This window comes from Anomaloglossus baeobatrachus, chromosome 3 (genome assembly GCF_048569485.1).
Source record: "Anomaloglossus baeobatrachus isolate aAnoBae1 chromosome 3, aAnoBae1.hap1, whole genome shotgun sequence".
Classification (NCBI taxonomy): Eukaryota; Metazoa; Chordata; class Amphibia; order Anura; family Aromobatidae; genus Anomaloglossus; species Anomaloglossus baeobatrachus.
The window spans coordinates 61,925,847-61,945,893 of NC_134355.1; the positions used below are offsets into that span (position 1 = coordinate 61,925,847).

General features: G+C 52.8%; 1 protein-coding gene across 2 annotated transcripts in view; it reads left to right on the forward strand.

Moving 5' to 3' along the window:
- MSH6 (mutS homolog 6) overlaps positions 1–20,047 on the forward strand; it is a 132,632-nt gene that overhangs the window by 37,392 nt on the left and 75,193 nt on the right. For both annotated transcript variants that reach the window (XM_075339209.1, XM_075339210.1), the window contains one exon: positions 13,748–14,013. In XM_075339209.1, the coding sequence (XP_075195324.1) occupies positions 13,748–14,013 (266 nt within the window). The remainder of the gene's footprint in view (positions 1–13,747; positions 14,014–20,047) is intronic.

The following is a 20,047-nucleotide window of genomic DNA, read 5'->3' on the forward strand; positions in this document are numbered from 1 at the left end:
AAAATACAGACATCAGTAAAAAAAAAAAAAAAATGAATAAAAAAAAAAAAAATATGAGCGCCTGCCACTAAGACCAGTGCCAAACGTGAGAGCAATGCACGAGTCTCGCATCGCATCATCCACTCCAGTCTGGAAGCAAGCAACTGCGCTGGATAATGCGATGCGAGAGGGCGGGGCGGCAGATGAGAAAGGGCGCAGCGGATGGAAGATGAGAAAGTGCGCAGCGGATGGAGGAGCGGCAGAGGATGGGAAAGGGCGCAGCGGATGGAAGATGGAAAATGGCGCAGCGGATGGAGGAGCGGCAGAGGATGGGAAAGGGCGCAACGGATGGATGATGGGAAATGGCGCAGCGGGTGGAGGAGCGGCAGAGGATGGGGGGGGGGGGGGGGAGGTGAGATGGGGATACCTACCTTACAGGATGGATCTAGGCAGCAGGATCACAGCAGACAGAAGAGGCAGCAGATGAAGGAGGCAACAGATTGAGGAGGGTGAGAGGGGGCAGTAGATGAAGAGGATGGGAGAGAGCAGGCAGCAGATCGGGGAGGGGGGCAGAGTCTGATGGGAGAGAGAGATGGCTCATGGAGGAGGGGGGGGCCCCAGAACATGGAGGGGGGAGGGGGGGAGGGTGGCTTGCAGCACATGTGGGGGGGGGGAGGGTGGCTTGCAGCACATGTGGGGGGGGGGAGGGTGGCTTGCAGCACATGTGGGGGGAGGGTGGCTTGCAGCACTGCAAGCCACCCTCCCCCCCCCACATGTGCTGCAAGCCACCCTCCCCCCCCACATGTGCTGCAAGCCACCCTCCCCCCACATGTGGAGCACTGCAAGCCACCCTCCCCCCCACATGTGGAGCACTGCAAGCCATCCTCCCCCCACATGTGGAGCACTGCAAGCCATCCTCCCCCCACATGTGGAGCACTGCAAGCCACCCTCCCCCCACATGTGGAGCACTGCAAGCCACCCTCCCCCCACATGTGCTGCAAGCCACCCTCCCCCCCCACATGTGCTGCAAGCCACCCTCCCCCCACATGTGGAGCACTGCAAGCCACCCTCCCCCCCACATGTGGAGCACTGCAAGCCACCCTCCCCCCACATGTGGAGCACTGCAAGCCACCCTCCCCCCACATGTGGAGCACTGCAAGCCACCCTCCCCCCCACATGTGGAGCACTGCAAGCCACCCTCCCCCCACATGTGGATCGGAGCGGCGGCCGGGACAGCTGTGGATCGGAGCGGCGGCCGGGACAGCGGTGGATCGGAGCGGCGGCCGGGACAGCGGTGGATCGGAGCGGCGGCCGGGACAGCGGTGGATCGGAGCGGCGGCCGGGACAGCGGTGGATCGGAGCGGCGGCGGGGACAGCGGTGGATCGGAGCGGCGGCGGGGACAGCGGTGGATCGGAGCGGCGGCGGGGACAGCGGTGGATCGGAGCGGCGGCGGGGACAGCGGTGGATCGGAGCGGCGGCCGGGACAGCGGTGGATCGGAGCGGCGGCCGGGACAGCGGTGGATCGGAGCGGCGGCCGGGACAGCGGTGGATCGGAGCGGCGGCCGGGACAGCGGTGGATCGGAGCGGCGGCCGGGACAGCGGTGGATCGGAGCGGCGGCCGGGACAGCGGTGGATCGGAGCGGCGGCCGGGACAGCGGTGGATCGGAGCGGCGGCCGGGACAGCGGTGGATCGGAGCGGCGGCCGGGACAGCGGTGGATCGGAGCGGCGGCCGGGACAGCGGTGGATCGGAGCGGCGGCCGGGACAGCGGTGGATCGGAGCGGCGGCCGGGACAGCGGTGGATCGGAGCGGCGGCCGGGACAGCGGTGGATCGGAGCGGCGGCCGGGACAGCGGTGGATCGGAGCGGCGGCCGGGACAGCGGTGGATCGGAGCGGCGGCCGGGACAGCGGTGGATCGGAGCGGCGGCCGGGACAGCGGTGGATCGGAGCGGCGGCCGGGACAGCGGTGGATCGGAGCGGCGGCCGGGACAGCGGTGGATCGGAGCGGCGGCCGGGACAGCGGTAAATCGAGCGTGGCGGCGGGGCGATCGGAGACAGGGGCGAGCGGCTGGGACAGGGGCGGGCGAGCGGCTGGGACAGGGGCGGGCGGGCGGGCGAGCGGCTGGGACAGGGGCGGGCGAGCGGGGGCAGCAACTTACCGATGGGCACCCGCAGAGCTTCGGCTTCCAGGGACGGTCACAGGCCGCAGATCCACATTGATTGGAGAGAGCGGTCACAAGACCGGTCTCTCCAATCAGAGCTGGGGGCGGGTGAAGCATCGATCACCCAGCTCCAGCCAATGGCCAGTGCTACAGCAGCACTGATCAGGGCTGGATTTCAATGTTCCAGCCATTTTCAATGGCTGGAACATTACAGTGGCTGTAATTGGCTGAGCGGCGTTCGTCAGCCAATCACAGCCTCTGTAGGTTCGGGGAGGAGGCACCACCCCTCCTGACGTCAGGCAGAGGTCCCCTCCTTCCCGAATCCACCGTTTAAGTAAATTTCACTCCCCGGGGCTCCGGGACCGCGATTTCGCCAGGACGTACTGAGTACGTCATGGGTCCTTTAGCACCATGTCACCATGACGTACTCAGTACGTCCAAGGTCGTTAAGGGGTTAAAACACAAAAAAACTAATAAATTGTAAATATGTAATATATATATATATATATATATATATATATATATATATATATATATATATATATATATATATATATATATATATATATATATACAGTGTATATACACACACAAGATATATATGTAATCTACTGTATATTACATAGTGTATTACATATTTACAATTTATTACAGTTTTTTGTGTTCTAAAGTTGTATTCCAATAAATATATTTTATGTTCTATCCAAATATCTTGATTATTGTATCATAAAAATTATTAAATGTCTGATGTTCACATACACATATTCATGTACTACAATAAATTTTTCACCTAACTATAAGCAATATATGTAGGAGCCGGAGCCGGTGCAAGAGAATTTGAGGAGTCGGAGTCGAAGGTTTGGCTTACCGACTCCACAGCCCTGCTACCAACCATTGAGTTCTGGCTCCTACAGACCTGTTAGATGCTCCTAATCAACTCATTACTTGCATTAAAGACAGCTGTCTTACATTGTCACCTGTCCACAGACTCAGACTCTAACCCAGGGGTCTCAAACACGCGGCCCGGGGCTGCGCTTTCGCCATGACGTACTGGGGACGTCATGGGTCCTTAAGTACCAGGGAGCCATAACGTACCCAGTACGTCATAGGTCACTAAGGGGTTAACGTCCAACACACACACACCCCAACCATTCTTCTCACCTGTCCCGCGCTCCCTCCGCTGCCTCATCTCTGCTTCGTGCGGCCCCCAGGCCCGTGCCCCTGTTCACTATCGCGGCAGGTGCAGGGGCCGCAGCCACTGTCTGCAATTTGTCAGATGAATGTGGTGCCGGCCCTGTGATCTCGCGCCGGCAATACAATAATCTCACATAAATCACTGACGGTGACACTGCACCTGCCGCGATAGTGACCAGGGGCACGGGCTGGGGGCCGCACGAAGCAGAGATGAGGCAGCGGAGGGAACGCGGGACAGGTGAGAAGAATGGTTTGTGTGTGTGTGTGTGACGTTAACCCCTTAGCGACCTATGACGTACTGGGTACGTTATGGCTCCCTGGTACTTAAGGACCCATGACGTCCCCAGTACGTCATGGCGAAAGCGCAGCCCCGGTGGCTGTGATCGCTGCAAATACCTTAGATTCGGGGAGGAGGGGACCTCAGGAGGGGTGGTGTCTCCTCCCCGGACCTACGGAGGCTGTGATTGGCTGAGCGGCGTTCGTTAGCCAATCACAGCCACTAATGTTTCAGCCATTGAAAATCGCTGAAACATTGAAATCCAGCCAAGATCAGGGCAGCTGTATCACTGATCATCGGCTGGAGCTGGGTGACGTCTGCTTCACCCGCCCCCAGCTCTGATTGGAGAGATCGGCCTTGTGACCGATCTCTCCAATCACTGTGGATCTGGGGCCGCAGACCACTCCCCTCAGCTTCACTCCTGCGTCTGTGGAAGGTGAGGGGAGCAGCTGACCCATTACTACAGGATGGGGACAAAGTGCGCACATTACTATGAGATGGGGATAAGGCTGGGGACATTACTATAGGATTGGGACATTAGAAGGATGGGCACAATACTATTGGATGGGGACATTACTATAGTATGGGGACATTACTATAGGATAGGGACTAGGATGGGCACATTACTATAGGATAGGGACTAGGATGGGCACATTACTATAGGATAGGGACTAGGATGGGCACATGACTATAGAATGGGGACAAGGCTGGGGATATTACTATAGGATGGGGACAAGGTGGGCACAGTACTATAGGATGGGAACTAGGATGGGCACATGACTATAGAATGGGGACAAAGTGAGCACATTACTATAGGATGGGGACAAGGTGGGCACATTACTATAGGATTGGGACAAGGTGGGCACATTACTATAGGATTGGGACAAGGTGAGCACATTACTATAGGATTGGGACAAGGTGAGCACATTACTATAGGATTGGGACAAGGTGAGCACATTACTATAGGATGGGGACAAGGTGAGCACATTACTATAGGATGGGGACAAGGTGGGCACATTACTATAGGATGGGGACAAGGTGGGCACAGTACTATAGGATGGGGACAAGGTGGGCACATTACTATAGGATGGGGACAAGGTGGGCACATTACTATAGGATGGGGACAGGGGTGGGCACAGTACTATAGGATGGGGACAGGGGTGGGCACATTACTATAGGATTGGGACAAGGTGGGCACATTACTATAGGATTGGGACAAGGTGAGCACATTACTATAGGATTGGGACAAGGTGAGCACATTACTATAGGATTGGGACAAGGTGAGCACATTACTATAGGATGGGGACAAGGTGAGCACATTACTATAGGATGGGGACATTGCTACAAGTGGACAAGGATGGGGAACATTACTATAGATTGGGGACATTACTATAGGATGGGGACAAGGATGAACACATTACTATAACATGGGGAACATTACTAAAGATGTTGGTCAAAATTTCTATATAGTGCTAATTGTAAGACTATTAGTTACAAGAAAGGGATAAAATGTAAAAAAAATAAATTTCTTTATCGTTCCTTTGAGAGACCCAGACCATGGGTGTTTAGCTTCTGCCTCCGGAGGACACACAAAGTACTACACTTAAAAGTGTAGCTCCTCCCTCTGAGCTTATACACCCCCTGGTAGCCAGTCCTAGCCAGTTTATCGCTTTGTGTTCAGGAGGTCATACATCCACACATGCATTCTCATCTGTTTGACTTTTGGAAAGAGTTTGAAGAAAAGCGGGTCCACGTCTGGACTCCCGGCATGTCCCTTCTCACCCCACTGTGTCGGCGGTGTTGTTAAGGTTGATATACAAGGCTGAAGCCATACATGCCGCGCTTCTTCACCATCCCTTCTGGGCTCTGGCTTGAGTGGGAGCCAGCACGGTCTCCATGCCTGGCAGGAGTCCGGTCTCCATCCACAGCCCCTTGAGGATTCTGTTGGACCGGAGCACTCATCCCCAGGGACATGGCCCTGCGTCTCAGCAGCTAAGTACCTGAGACGTTTATGTTGGGGGTCCCGGTTCTTTATTGTAAGGGGAGAGTATGCTGTATGTGATTGTTTTTAACTTTTCCGGCGGGTTCTCCAGCTTTTGCCTGAGAACCGCGCCGATGATGTCTGCTTGACGGCCTCGCCGCTTAAATTTAGGCCCTGACTTCGCCGGAGGCCTAGTTTCGTTTTCCTGCCCTCGCATGTCACTCATGCAGAGGGACAGGTTCGGCTCCTCCCGGCGGCCGTTCTACACAGGGGAGGGACACTCCCCACTGCTGGGGCGTCCCTCCTTCCTGGCAGGTCTCTATAGCCCTCCAGTTCCCACTCTTTTATAGGAACGCCCCTAGTCCCGCCCCCTCCATTTCTCAGGCAGAGTTCACTCTGCTCTGGGACATCCTGCATTCTGCATCTCTGCTGAGGTGCTGCGCACTGGGGGACGGGGGACCGGGCTTCGGGATCTGGAGGGCACACAACACCCGCGCTCAGCGGTCTGGTAAGCCACAGCCGGTCTCCGGTTGTGGACCTCTGTATATTCTTTCTGGGGTTCATTCTCTGCAAAGCCCCCACTCCAGAAGCATGTCTCACACAAGGAACAAGGCTCCAAAGCTTTATTCTGCATGCACTGCATGTAAGCTCCTGCTGCCTGAGCCGAGCATTTATCCACACTGTGATGGTTGCTCTAACTTGGCGGTGCCACAGCCTGGAGTCTCACCCCCAGTGGTCTCTCAGGCTGCTGCTGCACCTGTGATTGAACCCCCGGCCTGGGTAGAGTCCTTTTCTAGGTCCATATCCCAGTCATTTGCTGAGTCCATGGGACTTTTGTCCAGGACTTTGATGAATATGCATCAGCCCCCCTCTCGGGGTGCCTCTAATACTCTTGACAGAGGACTCCTATCCTCTGACCTCCGTCCATCAGAGCTCACGGAGGATTCATCATCTGATCCCAGACCCCGTCCTTCTAAGAGAAGGCGCAGGGTTTCCTCCTTTCCCCATCCCACGGCTCTGTCTCAAGAGCTCACTCTCAAGATGAGGAGGATGCCCTCACTGGGGGCTCGGAGGCTATGTATCCCATCGATTTCTCTGAGGGTGACTCAGATCTTAGTGATTTGATTACTTCTATTAATTCTGTGCTGGATCTCAATCCGCCAGTGTCAGAGGAGCAACTCTCTTTGGCAGAAAAACATCAGTTTACCTCGCCTAATAGAGTGAAGAGTGTGTTCTTTAACCACTCTAGTTTTCAGACCGCTGTGACCAAACCCAGGTCCTGCCCTGACAAACGCTTTCCAAAGCGTGGTTCTGATGACCGGTTTCCATTTCCACCTGAGGTGGTCAAGGAGTGGTCTCACTCCCCAAAGGTAGACCCTCCGGTGTCTAGGCTATCAGCCCGGACCGTTGTGTCGGTGGCTGACAGCACCTCACTTAAGGATTCCACTGACCGTCAGATTGACCTTCTGGCCAAATCTGTGTATGAAGCTGCGGGGGCCGCGTTTTCCTTGACTTTTGCAGCAGTGTGGGCTCTCAAAGCCATCTCTGCTTCTCTAGAGGAGATGCATTCCCTCACCAAGGAATCTATACCTGAGATGGTTACCTTAACTGCTCAGGCTTCAGCCTTTTCATCTTATGCCATGTCTGTCATGCTAGAGGCTGCTCACCGCACTGCGGTGGCTTCAGCTAATTCTCTTGTTATCCGCAGGATTTTGTGGCTTCGAGAGTGGAAGGCAGATGCTTCATCCAAGAAGTTTCTTGCTGGGCTCCCTTTTGCTGGTTCACGGCTGTTTGGTGAACAGCTGGATGAAATCATTAAAGAAGCTACTGGCGGGAAGAGTACTTCCATGCCACAAACCAAGACCAGGAAACCCGCCCAGGGTAGGAATCAATCGAGGTTTTGTTCCTTTCGTTCCTCCAACTGGTCATCCTCTAAGCCTTCCGCCTCGTCCGCTAACTCAGCCAAGGATCAGAAATCCAACTGGCGCCCAAAAGCGCGTCCGCAGAAGAACGCAGGAGGTTCTTCCACTAAGGTAGCTTTCTCATGACTCTCGGCCCGCTCCAGCCACGTCCTTAGTCGGTGGCAGGCTCTCCCACTTTGGCGACGCTCGGTTAAAGCAGGTCTCCGATCAGTGGGTGAGAGACATCATATCTCACGGCTACAGGATAGAATTCTCTTCCAGCCCTCCAAACAGATTTTTTTCTCTCAACTCCCCCTGCTCCAAGGCCGCTGCCTTCTCGCAGGCCGTGGCGTCCTTGCAGGCAAACTGAGTGATTGATTGTCCCAGTTCCCGCTCAGGAACGGTTCAGAGGTTTTTACTCAAATCTCTTCCTAGTTCCAAAAAAGGACGGTACCTTCCGGCCCATCCTGGATCTCAAGCTTCTCAACAAGCATGTCCGGGTGCGGCATTTTCGCATGGAGTCTGCGATCAGTCATTGCCTCTATGACCCAAGGGGAGTTCCTGGCGTCCACGACATCAGAGATGCCTATCTACATGTGCCAATCGCAGTGTCACATCAGCGTTGGTTACGTTTTGTGATAGGAGAGGATCATTTCCAATTCGTGGCTCTCCCCTTCGGGTTAGCCACGGCCCCTCGGGTATTCACCAAGGTCATGGCGGCAGTGATTGCGGTCCTGCACCTCCAGGGGTTAGCAGTGCTTCCTTATCTGGACGACCTTCTGGTCAAGGGTACATCCAGCGCAGACTGTCAGCGGAGTGTTTCGCTCACTCTCGCCACCCTAGCCCAATTCGGGTGGATTGTCAATCTTCCCAAATCCACTCTGACTCCGACCCAGAGTCTCACGTACCTAGGGATGCAGTTCGAGACTTTGCCAGCACTTGTGAAGTTGCCCTTAATCAAACAGCAGTCTCTCCGGCTAGCGGTGCGCTCTCTCCTGAGGCCCCGCCGTTATTCCCTCAGGCGCCTGATGCAGGTGCTGGGTCAAATGGTGGCTTCCATGGAGGCGGTTCCCTTTGCCCAGTTCCATCTGCGTCCTCTGCAGCTGGACATTCTCCGCTGTTGGGACAAGCGGCCTTCCTCCTTACAGAGGTTAGTGGCTCTGTCGCCACGGACCAGGACCTCTCTTCAGTGGTGGCTTCGACCCCTCTCCCTGTCCCAAGGGCGCTCCTTCCTGGCTCCGTCCTGGGTGATTCTCACCACGGATGCCAGCCTATCCGGCTGGGGAGTGGTACATCTCCACCACAGAGCTCAGGGCACTTGGACTCCGTCCGTCCGAGTCAGCCCTTTCAATCAATGTGCTGGAAACCAGAGCTGTGCTTCTTGCTCTCCTAGCCTTTCACCACCTGTTGGCGGGCAGGCACATTCGAGTCCAGTCAGACAACGCGACAGCGGTTGCCTACATCAATCACCAAGGCGGGACACGCAGCCGCCTGGCAATGTTGGAGGTCCAACGCATTCTTCAATGGGCGGAGGACTCCAAGTCCACCATATCCGCAGTCCACATCCCTTGCGTAGAAAACTGGGAGGCAGATTATCTCAGCCGTCAATCCGTGGACGGTGGCGAGTGGTCTCTGCACCCGGCAGTGTTTCAGTCAATCTGCCGCAAGTGGGGCACTCCGGACGTGGACCTAATGGCATCCCGTCACAACAACAAGGTTCCGGTTTACGTGGCTCGCTCCCACGATCCTCAGGCCTTCGCCGCGGACGCTCTGGTTCAAGATTGGTCCCAGTTTCGTCTGTCCTATGTGTTTCCCGCCTCTAGCTCTCTTGCCCAGAGTCCTGCGCAAGATCAGAATGGAGGGCCGTCGGGTCATCCTCATTGCTCCGGACTGGCCCAGGCGAGCTTGGTATCTGGACCTGCTCCAACTGTCCGTGGAGATGCCGTGGCATCTTCCGGACCGTCCAGACCTGCTCTCGCAAGGTCCGTTTTTCCGCCCGAATTCTGCAGCACTCAAATTGACGGCGTGGCTCTTGAGTCCTGGGTTTTGACGGCTTCTGGTATTCCTCCTGAAGTAATCTCCACTATGACTCGGGCCCGTAAGTCTTCCTCCGTCAAGATCTATCACAGGACTTGGATATTTTCCTGTCCTGGTGTCGCTCTTCCGGCCATTCTCCTTGGCCATTTTCGTTGCCGACCCTTCTGTCTTTTTTACAGTCCGGTCTGCAGCTAGGACTGTCCCTCAACTCTCTCAAGGGACAAGACAAGAGTCAGCTCTATCAGTTTTTTTCCAGCGGCGTCTCGCCCAGCTGGCTCAGATCCGCACCTTCATGCAAGGTGCGTCTCACATCATTCCGCCTTATCGGCGGCCCTTGGATCCCTGGGACCTTAACTTGGTCCTCACGGTATTGCAGAAACCCCCCTTTGAGCCTCTTAGGGAGGTTTCTTTGTATCGTCTTTCTCACAAGGTGGCCTTTCTAGTTGCCATAACTTCTCTCAGGGGAGTCTCTGATTTGGCTGCGCTCTCCTCGGAGTCACCTTTTTTTGTTTTTCACCAAGACAAGGTAGTTCTCCGTCCGACCCCGGACTTTCTTCCTAAGGTGGTCTCTCCCTTCCACCTTAACCAGGATATTTCCTTGCCTTCCTTCTGTCCGGCCCCTGTTCATCGCTTTGAGAAAGCGCTGCATACTCTGTATCTGGTGCGTGCTCTCCGGATTTGTGTCTCGCTGCGCTTAGGCGGTGCACCTCTCTTTTTGTGCTAACCACAGGGCGGCGCAAGGGTCTCTCTGCTTCTAAGCCGACCTTTGCCCGTTGGATTAGATCGACCATTTTGGACGCCTACCAGAGTACTCGGGTGCCTCCCCCGCCGGGGATCAAAGCTCACTCGACCATAGCTGTTGGTGCCTCCTGGGCTTTTAGGCACCAGGCTACGGCTCAACAAGTCTGTCAGGCTGCCACTTGGACTAGTCTGCATACCTTTTCGAAGCACTACTAAGTGCATGCTCATGCTTCGGCAGATGCGAGCTTGGGCAGACGCATCCTTCAGGCGGCTGTCGCCCACTTGTGAAGTTAGGCTGCGCCTACTTCTTAGTTTTTTCTGTTTATTCCCACCCAGGGACAGCTTTGGAACGTCCCATGGTCTGGGTCTCCCAAAGGAACGATAAAGAAAAAGAGAATTTTGTTACTTACCGTAAATTCTTTTTCTTATAGTTCCGTATTGGGAGACCCAGCACCCTCCCTGTTGCCTGTTGGCAATTTTCTTGTTCCGTGTGTTATCACCGGCTGTTGTGGAGAGTCTCCGGTTGTTCCGGTTCTTACTCGGTTCTACTTGTGGGTGGCTATTCTCCTTCAGCTTTTGCACTAAACTGACTAGGACTGGCTACCAGGGGGTGTATAAGCTCAGAGGGAGGAGCTACACTTTTAAGTGTAGTACTTTGTGTGTCCTCCGGAGGCAAAAGCTAAACACCCATGGTCTGGGTCTCCCAATATGGAACTATAAGAAAAAGAATTTACGGTCAGTAACAAAATTCTCTTTGTTTATATTTAAACAAAGAATGTGCACGTTTGATATAATGAACAAGTGAAAATGTTCAAAATCAGTGATCCCAAGGTGTGTAAAAAAAAATATAAATAAAATTTTATATATATATATATATATATATATATATATATATATATATATATATATATATATATATATATATATATATATATATATATATATATATATATATATATATATATATATATATATATATATATATATATATATAATATGGTACCAATAAAAATGTCACTTTGTCCTGCAAAGAATGCAGCCCCCCAAATTATTGTTTTTTTCCTCTGTGCGGCCCATACACCCAGCCGAGTTTGAGACCCCTGCTCTAACCTCTACAACATAGTGACAAGATCATAGATCTGCACTAGGCTGGAATGGGCTACAAAACTATAAGACGCTGGGTGAAAAGGAGACAACTGTGCAATAAGAAAATGGAAGAAATACAAAATGAGTGTCAATCGACCGATCCAGGGCTTCATGCAAAAACTCACCTTGTGGGGTATCCATGATCATGAGGAAGGTGAGAACTCAGCCTAAAACTACACGGGGGGAATTTGTTAATGATCTCAAGGCAGCTGAGACCACTGTCACCAAGAAAACCATTGGTAACACATTATGCTGTAATGGCTTAAAATCCTGCAGTGCCCGCAAAGTCCCACTGCTCAAGAAAGCACATGTGCAGCAGTCCTGTCTGAAGTTTTATAATTATCCAGGAGTTCATTGGCAGAGTGGTTGGGAGAAGGTGCTGTGGTCGGATGAGGCAAAAATTAAGCTCTTTGGTCTTAACTCAACTCACCGTGTTTGGAGGAGTAGAAATGCTGCTTATGACCCCCAAGAACACCCTCCCCACTGTCAAGCATGGAGGTGGAGACATTGTTTTGGGTGTGTTTCTCTGCTAAAGGCACAGGACTACTTCACCGCATCAATGGGACAATGGATGGAGCCATGTCCGGTAAAATCCTGAGTGACAACCTCCTTCCCTCCGCCAGGACATTAAAAATGGGTCGTGTCTGGGTCTTCCAGCACGACAATGACCCAAAACATACAGCCAAGGAAACAAAGGAGTGGTTCAAAAAGAAGCACATTAAGGTCATGGAGTGGCCTAGTCAGTCTCCAGACCTTAATCCCATAGAAAACCTATGGAGGAGCTGAAGCCCTGAGTTGCCAAGCGACAGCTTCAAAGTCTTAATGATTTAGAGATGATCTGCAAAGAGGAGTGGAGCAAAATTCCTCCTGACATGTGCGCAAACCTCATCATCAACTACAGAAAATGTCTGACTGCTGGGCTGTCAACAAGGGTTTTGCCATCAAGTATTAAAGGGAACCTGTCAGCAGAAATTTCGACTAAAACCTAACAGATTCCCCCTCTGCAGCTCCTGGGCTGCATTCTAGAAAGGTCCCTGTTATTATAGTGCCCCCTTTCTGACCCAAAAAAAGAGTTTATATCGAGGTACCTTTTTTGCTTCTGATTCTCTAAATGTGTCACGGGGGCGGGCTGCCTGATGGCCGTTATTCTGCCCCCTGTTCCTGTATGCCGCCCCCATCGCCGATTTCTATACTTCTGGACGCCGCCCACTGCTCCAGCCATCCCCGCGCATGCCCAGTGCTCATCTCTCGTGGATGAGCACTGTGCCCAGCGTCACCGCTGGTGACGTGCGCGCAGGGTTTAGATTATGGGCGGTGCTGTGATGTTAATTACCAAGCAACCGCCCATAATCGCGGGACCGCGCATTCCCCCTCTGCCTGCTTTCTGCGCAAGCGCGCTGCAGCTGAACTCACGTCACCTCCTTCCCATCTTGCCCTGAGGCAGGAAATAGATGGGAGAAGCGCGGAGCAGTGACTACACCGATCAGGAGGAGTTCAGCAGCACCGCGCTTGCGCAGAAAGAAGCAGGCCGAGGGGGAATGCGCGGTCCCGCGATTATGGGCGGTTGCTTGGTAATTAACATCACAGCACCGCCCATAATCTAAACCCTGCGCGCACGTCACCACCGGTGACACTGAGCACAGTGCTCATCCACGAGAGATGAGCACTGGGCATGCGCGGGGATGGCTGGAGCAGTGGGCGGCGTCCAGAAGTATAGAAATCGGCGATGGGGGCGGCATACAGGAACAGGGGGCAGAATAACGGCCATCAGGCAGCCCGCCCCCGTGACACATTTAGAGAATCAGAAGCAAAAAAGGTACCTCGATATAAACTCTTTTTTTGGGTCAGAAAGGGGGCACTATAATAACAGGGACCTTTCTAGAATGCAGCCCAGGAGCTGCAGAGGGGGAATCTGTTAGGTTTAAGGCGAAATTTCTGCTGACAGGTTCCCTTTAAGTCTTGTTTGCCAGAGGGATCAAATACTTATTTCTCTCTGCAAAATGAAAATTTATATAATTTATACAATGTGATTTTCTGGATTTTATTTTGGATATTCTATCTCTGTTAAAATTAACCTACCCTTTAAAATTATAGACTGCTCATGTCTTTGTCAGTGGGCAAGCTTACAAAATCAGCAAGGGATCAAATAATTTTCCTTTCATTGTGTGTGTATAATCTCCTCATTTAAAATTTCCATTGTTTATTTTCCTAATAACGATTGTCACAGTCCACTTATTGGTCAGGACATGTGAGTGCTCAGTCCGCACATCATAATTTAAATATGGAATATTATTAATGGAGTTGCTCACGTTATATCTTCATGTTGCAGACGTCCTAGTTTGCTTGGCGCAGTACAGCCGAGGTGGGGACGGACCGGTTTGCAGGCCTGACATCCTGATACCTGATGACGCTGCACCAATTTTGGAGCTCCGCGGATCTCGTCACCCTTGCATTACGAAAACCTTCTTTGGAGATGACTTCATACCAAATGATATTCTAATTGGTTGCACGGACGAGGAAGTAGATGATAGTGACGCCCACTGTGTGCTCGTGACCGGCCCGAACATGGGTGGCAAATCCACTCTGCTCAGACAGGTAAGCATTGGGGTGTTTGGCCCCTGAGTCCTGCAATTGACTCTGAGGTTACTGTGGCTGATGCTTGTGAACGGTGCATTTTGTATTACTCGAATACTAATGGGATTCGATATCTTTGTGCCAACAAAATATTACAACTATAATTAGAGTAGTCAGAAACTTCCAGCTGTTAAACTATAGGGGGGTGAAAAATAAGGAGCGCTGATAGTGTAATACCAACAGATCAGTGAGGTAGATCAGGAAAAATACTCACCTGAAATGGTTGTGATAGTCACAACCACTGATAGAGCATAGGATGATGGCGTCTGCTGCAGCCCCATGTGGATGTACATACAAATCAGAGTGAAAAGGGGATTAATGCCGCTCATCAGCCAAAATGAAGATGTAGCACGTTGATGTTATAAACGTATTCTTTTATTCCATCGGTCTACGCGTTTCGAGGATATACCTCTTCTTCAGGACCAGTGCATCAACATAGTCTATGTTGATGCACTGGTCCTGAAGAAGAGGTATATCCTCGAAACGCGTAGACCGATGGAATAAAAGAATATGTTTATAACATCAACGTGCTACATCTTCATTTTGGCTGATGCATGGCATTAACCCCCTTTTCACTCTGATTTGTATGCAAACTATAGGGGGGGGAATACATGGAGACTCAAAGATATCTGTATGCTGCTGCTCTGCATAATGCTACTGGATGGGGTCACATTGCTACCTGCAGGGGCTGTGAGAAGTAAGATGCAGAGTCGGAACAGTTGGCTTTTTTGCACCTTGTTGCAGTCAGTACCTTGCCATGTAAATTCAGGTATCTTCATTATTTTTTTTTTTTTTTCCCCCCTAATGCACTCACATACCAAACAGATGGTATTGTACGTCAACCTACTGGCCACCCACGAATGTAGTGGCGTTGACCCCGTTGGATCCTACTGTCAAAAGCCACTGTGGCATCTAAGGGGTTTAATAGCTGCATCAAGTTTGATTGCTGCTGTATTAGACCGCTGACACCCCCTCCTTCTGGTGGTTCAGGATCTGCTTCTATATAACGTATTTGCTAGATTATAAAACTTTTCTTCGTCGCTCCATTGGGAGACCCAGACGATTGGGTGTATAGCTACTGCCTCCGGAGGCCACACAAAGCATTACACTAAAAAGTGTAAGGCCCCTCCCCTTCTGGCTATACACCCCCAGTGGGATCACTGGCTCACCAGTTTTCTGCTTTGTGCGAAGGAGGTCAGACATCCACGCATAGCTCCACTGTTTAGTCAGCAGTAGCTGCTGACTATATCGGATGGAAGAAAAGAGGGCCCATATAGGGCCCCCAGCATGCTCCCTTCTCACCCCGCTTGTGGTTTGTAAGGTTGAGGTACCTATTGCTGGTACGGCGGCTGGAGCCCACATGCTGTTTTCCTTCCCCATCCCCCTGAGGGGCTCTGAGGAAGTGGGATCTTACCGGCCCCAAAGCCCTGAGGCCGGGCTCCATCCACAGACCCATTGAACCTGCTGGATACGGAGCTGGGTACCGTTCAGGGACATGGCCCTGCACCATTCAGGTACTCTGTGTCCCCGTACACACAGGCACAGCACACTCCAGACTTGCTGGGTGTGCTAGTGCGCCGGGGACAGTAAAGGGTTACAGTCACTGCAGCCTAGCTGAGTGACTTTATGTATGGGGAACTACCGCGCCGGACGCTCCGGGAGCGGCGGCGCGGCTGGGACTTGTAGTGCGCCGGGGACTTAGCGCCGACCGCGCTTTTACGGCGGCGGCGCTTATAAATCCAGTCCCCGGCTTTTGCGGCCTAGCTCCGCTTCGTTCCCGCCCCCACCCTGTCAATCAGCAGCGCCGAGGGCTGGAGCCTTATTTACATGCTCCAGCCCTCTCACTGGACACTGTGGGACGCCGGTTTCCCGCTCTGACTTGGGGGCACGCCCACGGCCCGCCCCTACTCACACGAGCTGGAGAAGGACGCCGGCAGCCATTCCTGCAGTCCGAGCTGAGAGATCGGACTCTGGGCAACCAGGCACAGGACTAGGGCGACCACACACCCGCTTATAGGCGGGCGGTAAGCGGCACCTGAAGTGCTGACCCCACTAAATACCGCAGTTGTCCATTTGTATTTTTATGCTTACACTGCATAGGTCGCTATTTTTGGCTATATGGCCTCTTAGATGGCGACACATCAGCAGCAGGAAAGCAGGGGTGCTAAGGCACAGGCTTTCTATGCTGCTTGTATTGCATGTACTGATGTGTTCATGTGTATTTATGCTTGTATGCTATACACTGCACTGTACGGTCGCTAGTCTGGGCTATTTTCGCCTAGAATGACTAGACTACAGCAGCAGAAAAGCAGGGGTGCTGAGGCACAGGTTTTTTCTATGCTGCTTGTATTGCAGGGGTTGCAGTGTTCATTTGTACTTATGCTTGTATGCTATACATTGCACTGTATGGTCGATATTCTGGGCTATATTCCCCTAGATGGCTAGTCTACAGCAGCAGAAAAGCAGGGGTGCCAAGGCACAGGCTTTCTATGCTGCTTGTATTGCATGTGCTGCAGTGTTCATTGTACTTATGCTTGTATGCTATACATTGCATTGTACGGTCGCCATTCTTGGCTCTATGTCCTAGATGGCTAGTCGGCAGCAGCATATAAGCAACACAGGCTTTCGATGCTGTTTTTACTGCATGTGATACTGTTCCACGGCACTGAACCCCATTGTGTGCAATGCTCCCCTGGAGCACTTGGTCAGCCGGGGTCTCTACTAGACGTGGCCAAAGGAACCACCTGTCAACCCTGTCCAAGGACAGGGATGGAGTTGAATTGGGATAGAGACTTGCAGTCCGGACAGGCCATGGGCAAATCATTGCTCCCTGGCCACCCTCATTGGGAATAAAATCTGTTCCCCGGGGGGGGTCCCAGGAGGCTCTCTGTATGATGAGGCAGACGTAGCTCATCAGGACTTTGATCCTGACAACGCTCTCAATCCGGATACACCGGATGGTGACGCCATAAGGAATGATCCTATAGCGTCCATCAATGGAATGTTGGATCTTTCTCCCTCAGCTCCCCCAGCGGAGGAGTCAGCTTCACAGCAGGAGAAGTCCCATTTCAGTAGCTCAAACGTATATTGAGTATTTTTCTGGCCACGCTGACTTCAGAGAAGCAGTCCAGGAACACCACGCTTACCAGATAAGCGTTTTCTCCAAACGTATTAAGGATACACGTTATCCTTTTCCCCCTGACGTGGTCAAGCGCGGGACCCAGGGTCCAAAGGTGGATTCTCCAATCTCCAGGCTTGCGGCTAGAGCTATAGTTGCAGTGGAGATGGGACTTCACTTAAAGATGCCAGACAGATAGACTGTGGTTGAAATCTGTCTATGAGGCTATCGGCGTGTCGGTTGCTCCGGCATTTACAGCCGTATGGGCACCCTAAGCTTTTCAGCTGTTCTTGCACAGCTGGTCTTGAGCATATGTACATTTGTGCCGCAGGGGCGTCCGTATCCTCGCAATGTCTGCATTGCGACTTACCCTATTAATGCTGTCCTGGAAGGACAGTCGAGGTTTCGGTCCTTCCCAAGCTCGGGCAGGTCCCAATTGTCCTCGTCCAAAAGAGCTGAAAAGCCTCAGAGGGGCTCAGTTTCCGGGGGCTCAATCACGCCCAAGGAAGGCAGCCGGAGGAACCGCTACCAAGGCGGTCTCCTCATGACTCTCAGCTCTCTCATCTCTCCGCATCCGCGGTTGATGGCAGACTCGCTCGCCTTTGGCGACATTTAGCTGCCACAGGTCACAGACCGGTGGGTGAGGGACATTGTGCCCACGTGCACAGGACAGAGTTCTGTTCTCGTCCTCCGACTCGATTCTTCAGAACGTCCCCACCTCCCCACCGAGCCGATGCTCTTCTGCAGGCAGAAGGAGTGGTAATCCCTGTTCCTCTTCAGGAACAAGACACGGTTTTCCTCCAATCTGGTTGTAGTGCCAAAAAAAGGATGGCTCTTTCCGTTCCATTCTGGACCTAAAACTGCTCAACAAGCACGTGGAGGCCAGGCGGTTCCGGATGAAACCCTCCGCTCCGTCATTGCCTCAATGTCTCAAGGATATTTCCTAGCATCAATAGACATCAAAGATGCTTATCTCCACGTGCCGATTGCTACAGTGCACCAATGTTTTCTACGTTTCGTGATGGGAGACGACCATCTTCAGTTCGTAGCTCTGCCATTCGGTCTGGCGACAACCCCACGGGTGTTCACCAAGGTCATGGCGGCAGTGGTAGCAGTCTTGCACTCACAGGGACACTCTGTGATCCCTTACTTGGACGATCTACTTGTCAAGGCACCCTCTCAAGAGGCATGCCAACTCAGCCTGAATGTTGCGCTGGAGACTCTCCAGACGTTCGGGTGGATCATCGACTTCTCAAAGTCAAACCTGTCACCGACCCAATCACGAACGTATCTTGGCATGGAGTTTCATACCCTCTCAGCGCTAGTGAAGCTTCCGCTGGACAAGCAGCGGTCACTACAGACTGGGGTGCAGACTCTCCGTCAAGGTCAGTCGCACTCCTTAAGACGCCTCATGCACTTCCTCGGGAAGATGGTGGCGGCAATGGAGGCGGTTCCGTTTGCGCAGTTTCATCTGCGTCCTCTTATTGGGACATTCTCCGCCAATGGGACGGGAAGTCAACATCCCTGAACAGGAAAGTATCCTTTTCACAGAAGGACTCTCTGCAATGGTGGCTTCTTCCCACCTCATTATCACAGGGAAGATCCTTCCTACCACCGTCTTGGGCGGTAGTCACGACAGACGCGAGTCTGTCAGGGTGGGGAGCAGTTTTTCTCCACCACAGGGCTCAGGGTACGTGGACTCAGCAGGAGTCCACCCTTCAGATCCATGTTCTGGAAATCAGAGCAGTGTATCTTGCCCTACTAGCCTTCCAGCAGTGGCTGGAAGGAAAGCAGATCCGAATTCAGTCGGACAACTCCACAGCGGTGGCATACATCAATCACCAAGGAGGGACACGCAGTCGGCAAGCCTTCCAGGAAGTCCGGCGGATTCTGACGTGGGTGGAAGCCACGGCCTCCACCGTATCCGCAGTTCACATCCCCGGCGTAGAAAACTGGGAAGCAGACTTCCTCAGCCGCCAGGGCATGGACGCAGGGGAATGGTCCCTTCACCCGGACGTGTTTCAGGAAATCTGTAGCCGCTGGGGAAGGCCGGACGTCGACCTAATGGCGTCCAGGCACAACAACAAGGTCCCAACCTTCATAGCACGGTCTCGCGATCACAGGACTCTGGCGGCAGACGCCTTAGTGCAAGATTGGTCGCAGTTCCGGCTCCCTTATGTGTTTCCACCTCTGGCACTCTTGCCCAGAGTGCTACGCAAGATCAGATCCGACTGCAGCCGCATCATACTCGTCGCCCCAGACTGGCCAAGGAGGGCGTGGTATCCGGATCTGTGGCATCTCACGGTCGGCCAACCGTCGGCACTACCAGACCGACCAGACTTACTGTCCCAAGGGCCTTTTTTCCATCGGAATTCTGCGGCCCTGAACCTGACTGTGTGGCCATTGAGTCCTGGATCCTAGGGTCTTCAGGATTATCCCAAGGGGTCGTTGCCACCATGAGACAGGCTAGGAAGCCCACGTCCGCTAAGATCTACCACAGAACGTGGAGGATATTCTTATCCTGGTGCTCTGCTCAGGGAGTGTCTCCCTGGCCTTTTGCATTGCCTACCTTTCTTTCTTTCCTGCATTCTGGGTTAGAAAAAGGTTTGTCGCTCGGCTCCCTTAAAGGGCAAGTCTCGGCGCTATCCGTCTTTTTTCAAAAGCGTCTAGCACGACTTCCTAAGGTGCGCACGTTCCTGCAGGGGGTTTGTCATATTGTACCCCCGTACAAGCGGCCGTTAGATCCATGGGATCTGAACAGGGTACTAGTTGCCCTCCAGAAGCCGCCCTTCGAGCCTCTGAGGGAGGTTTCACTTTCTAGACTATCACAGAAAGTGGCTTTTCTGGTAGCGATCACATCTCCTCGGAGAGTGTCTG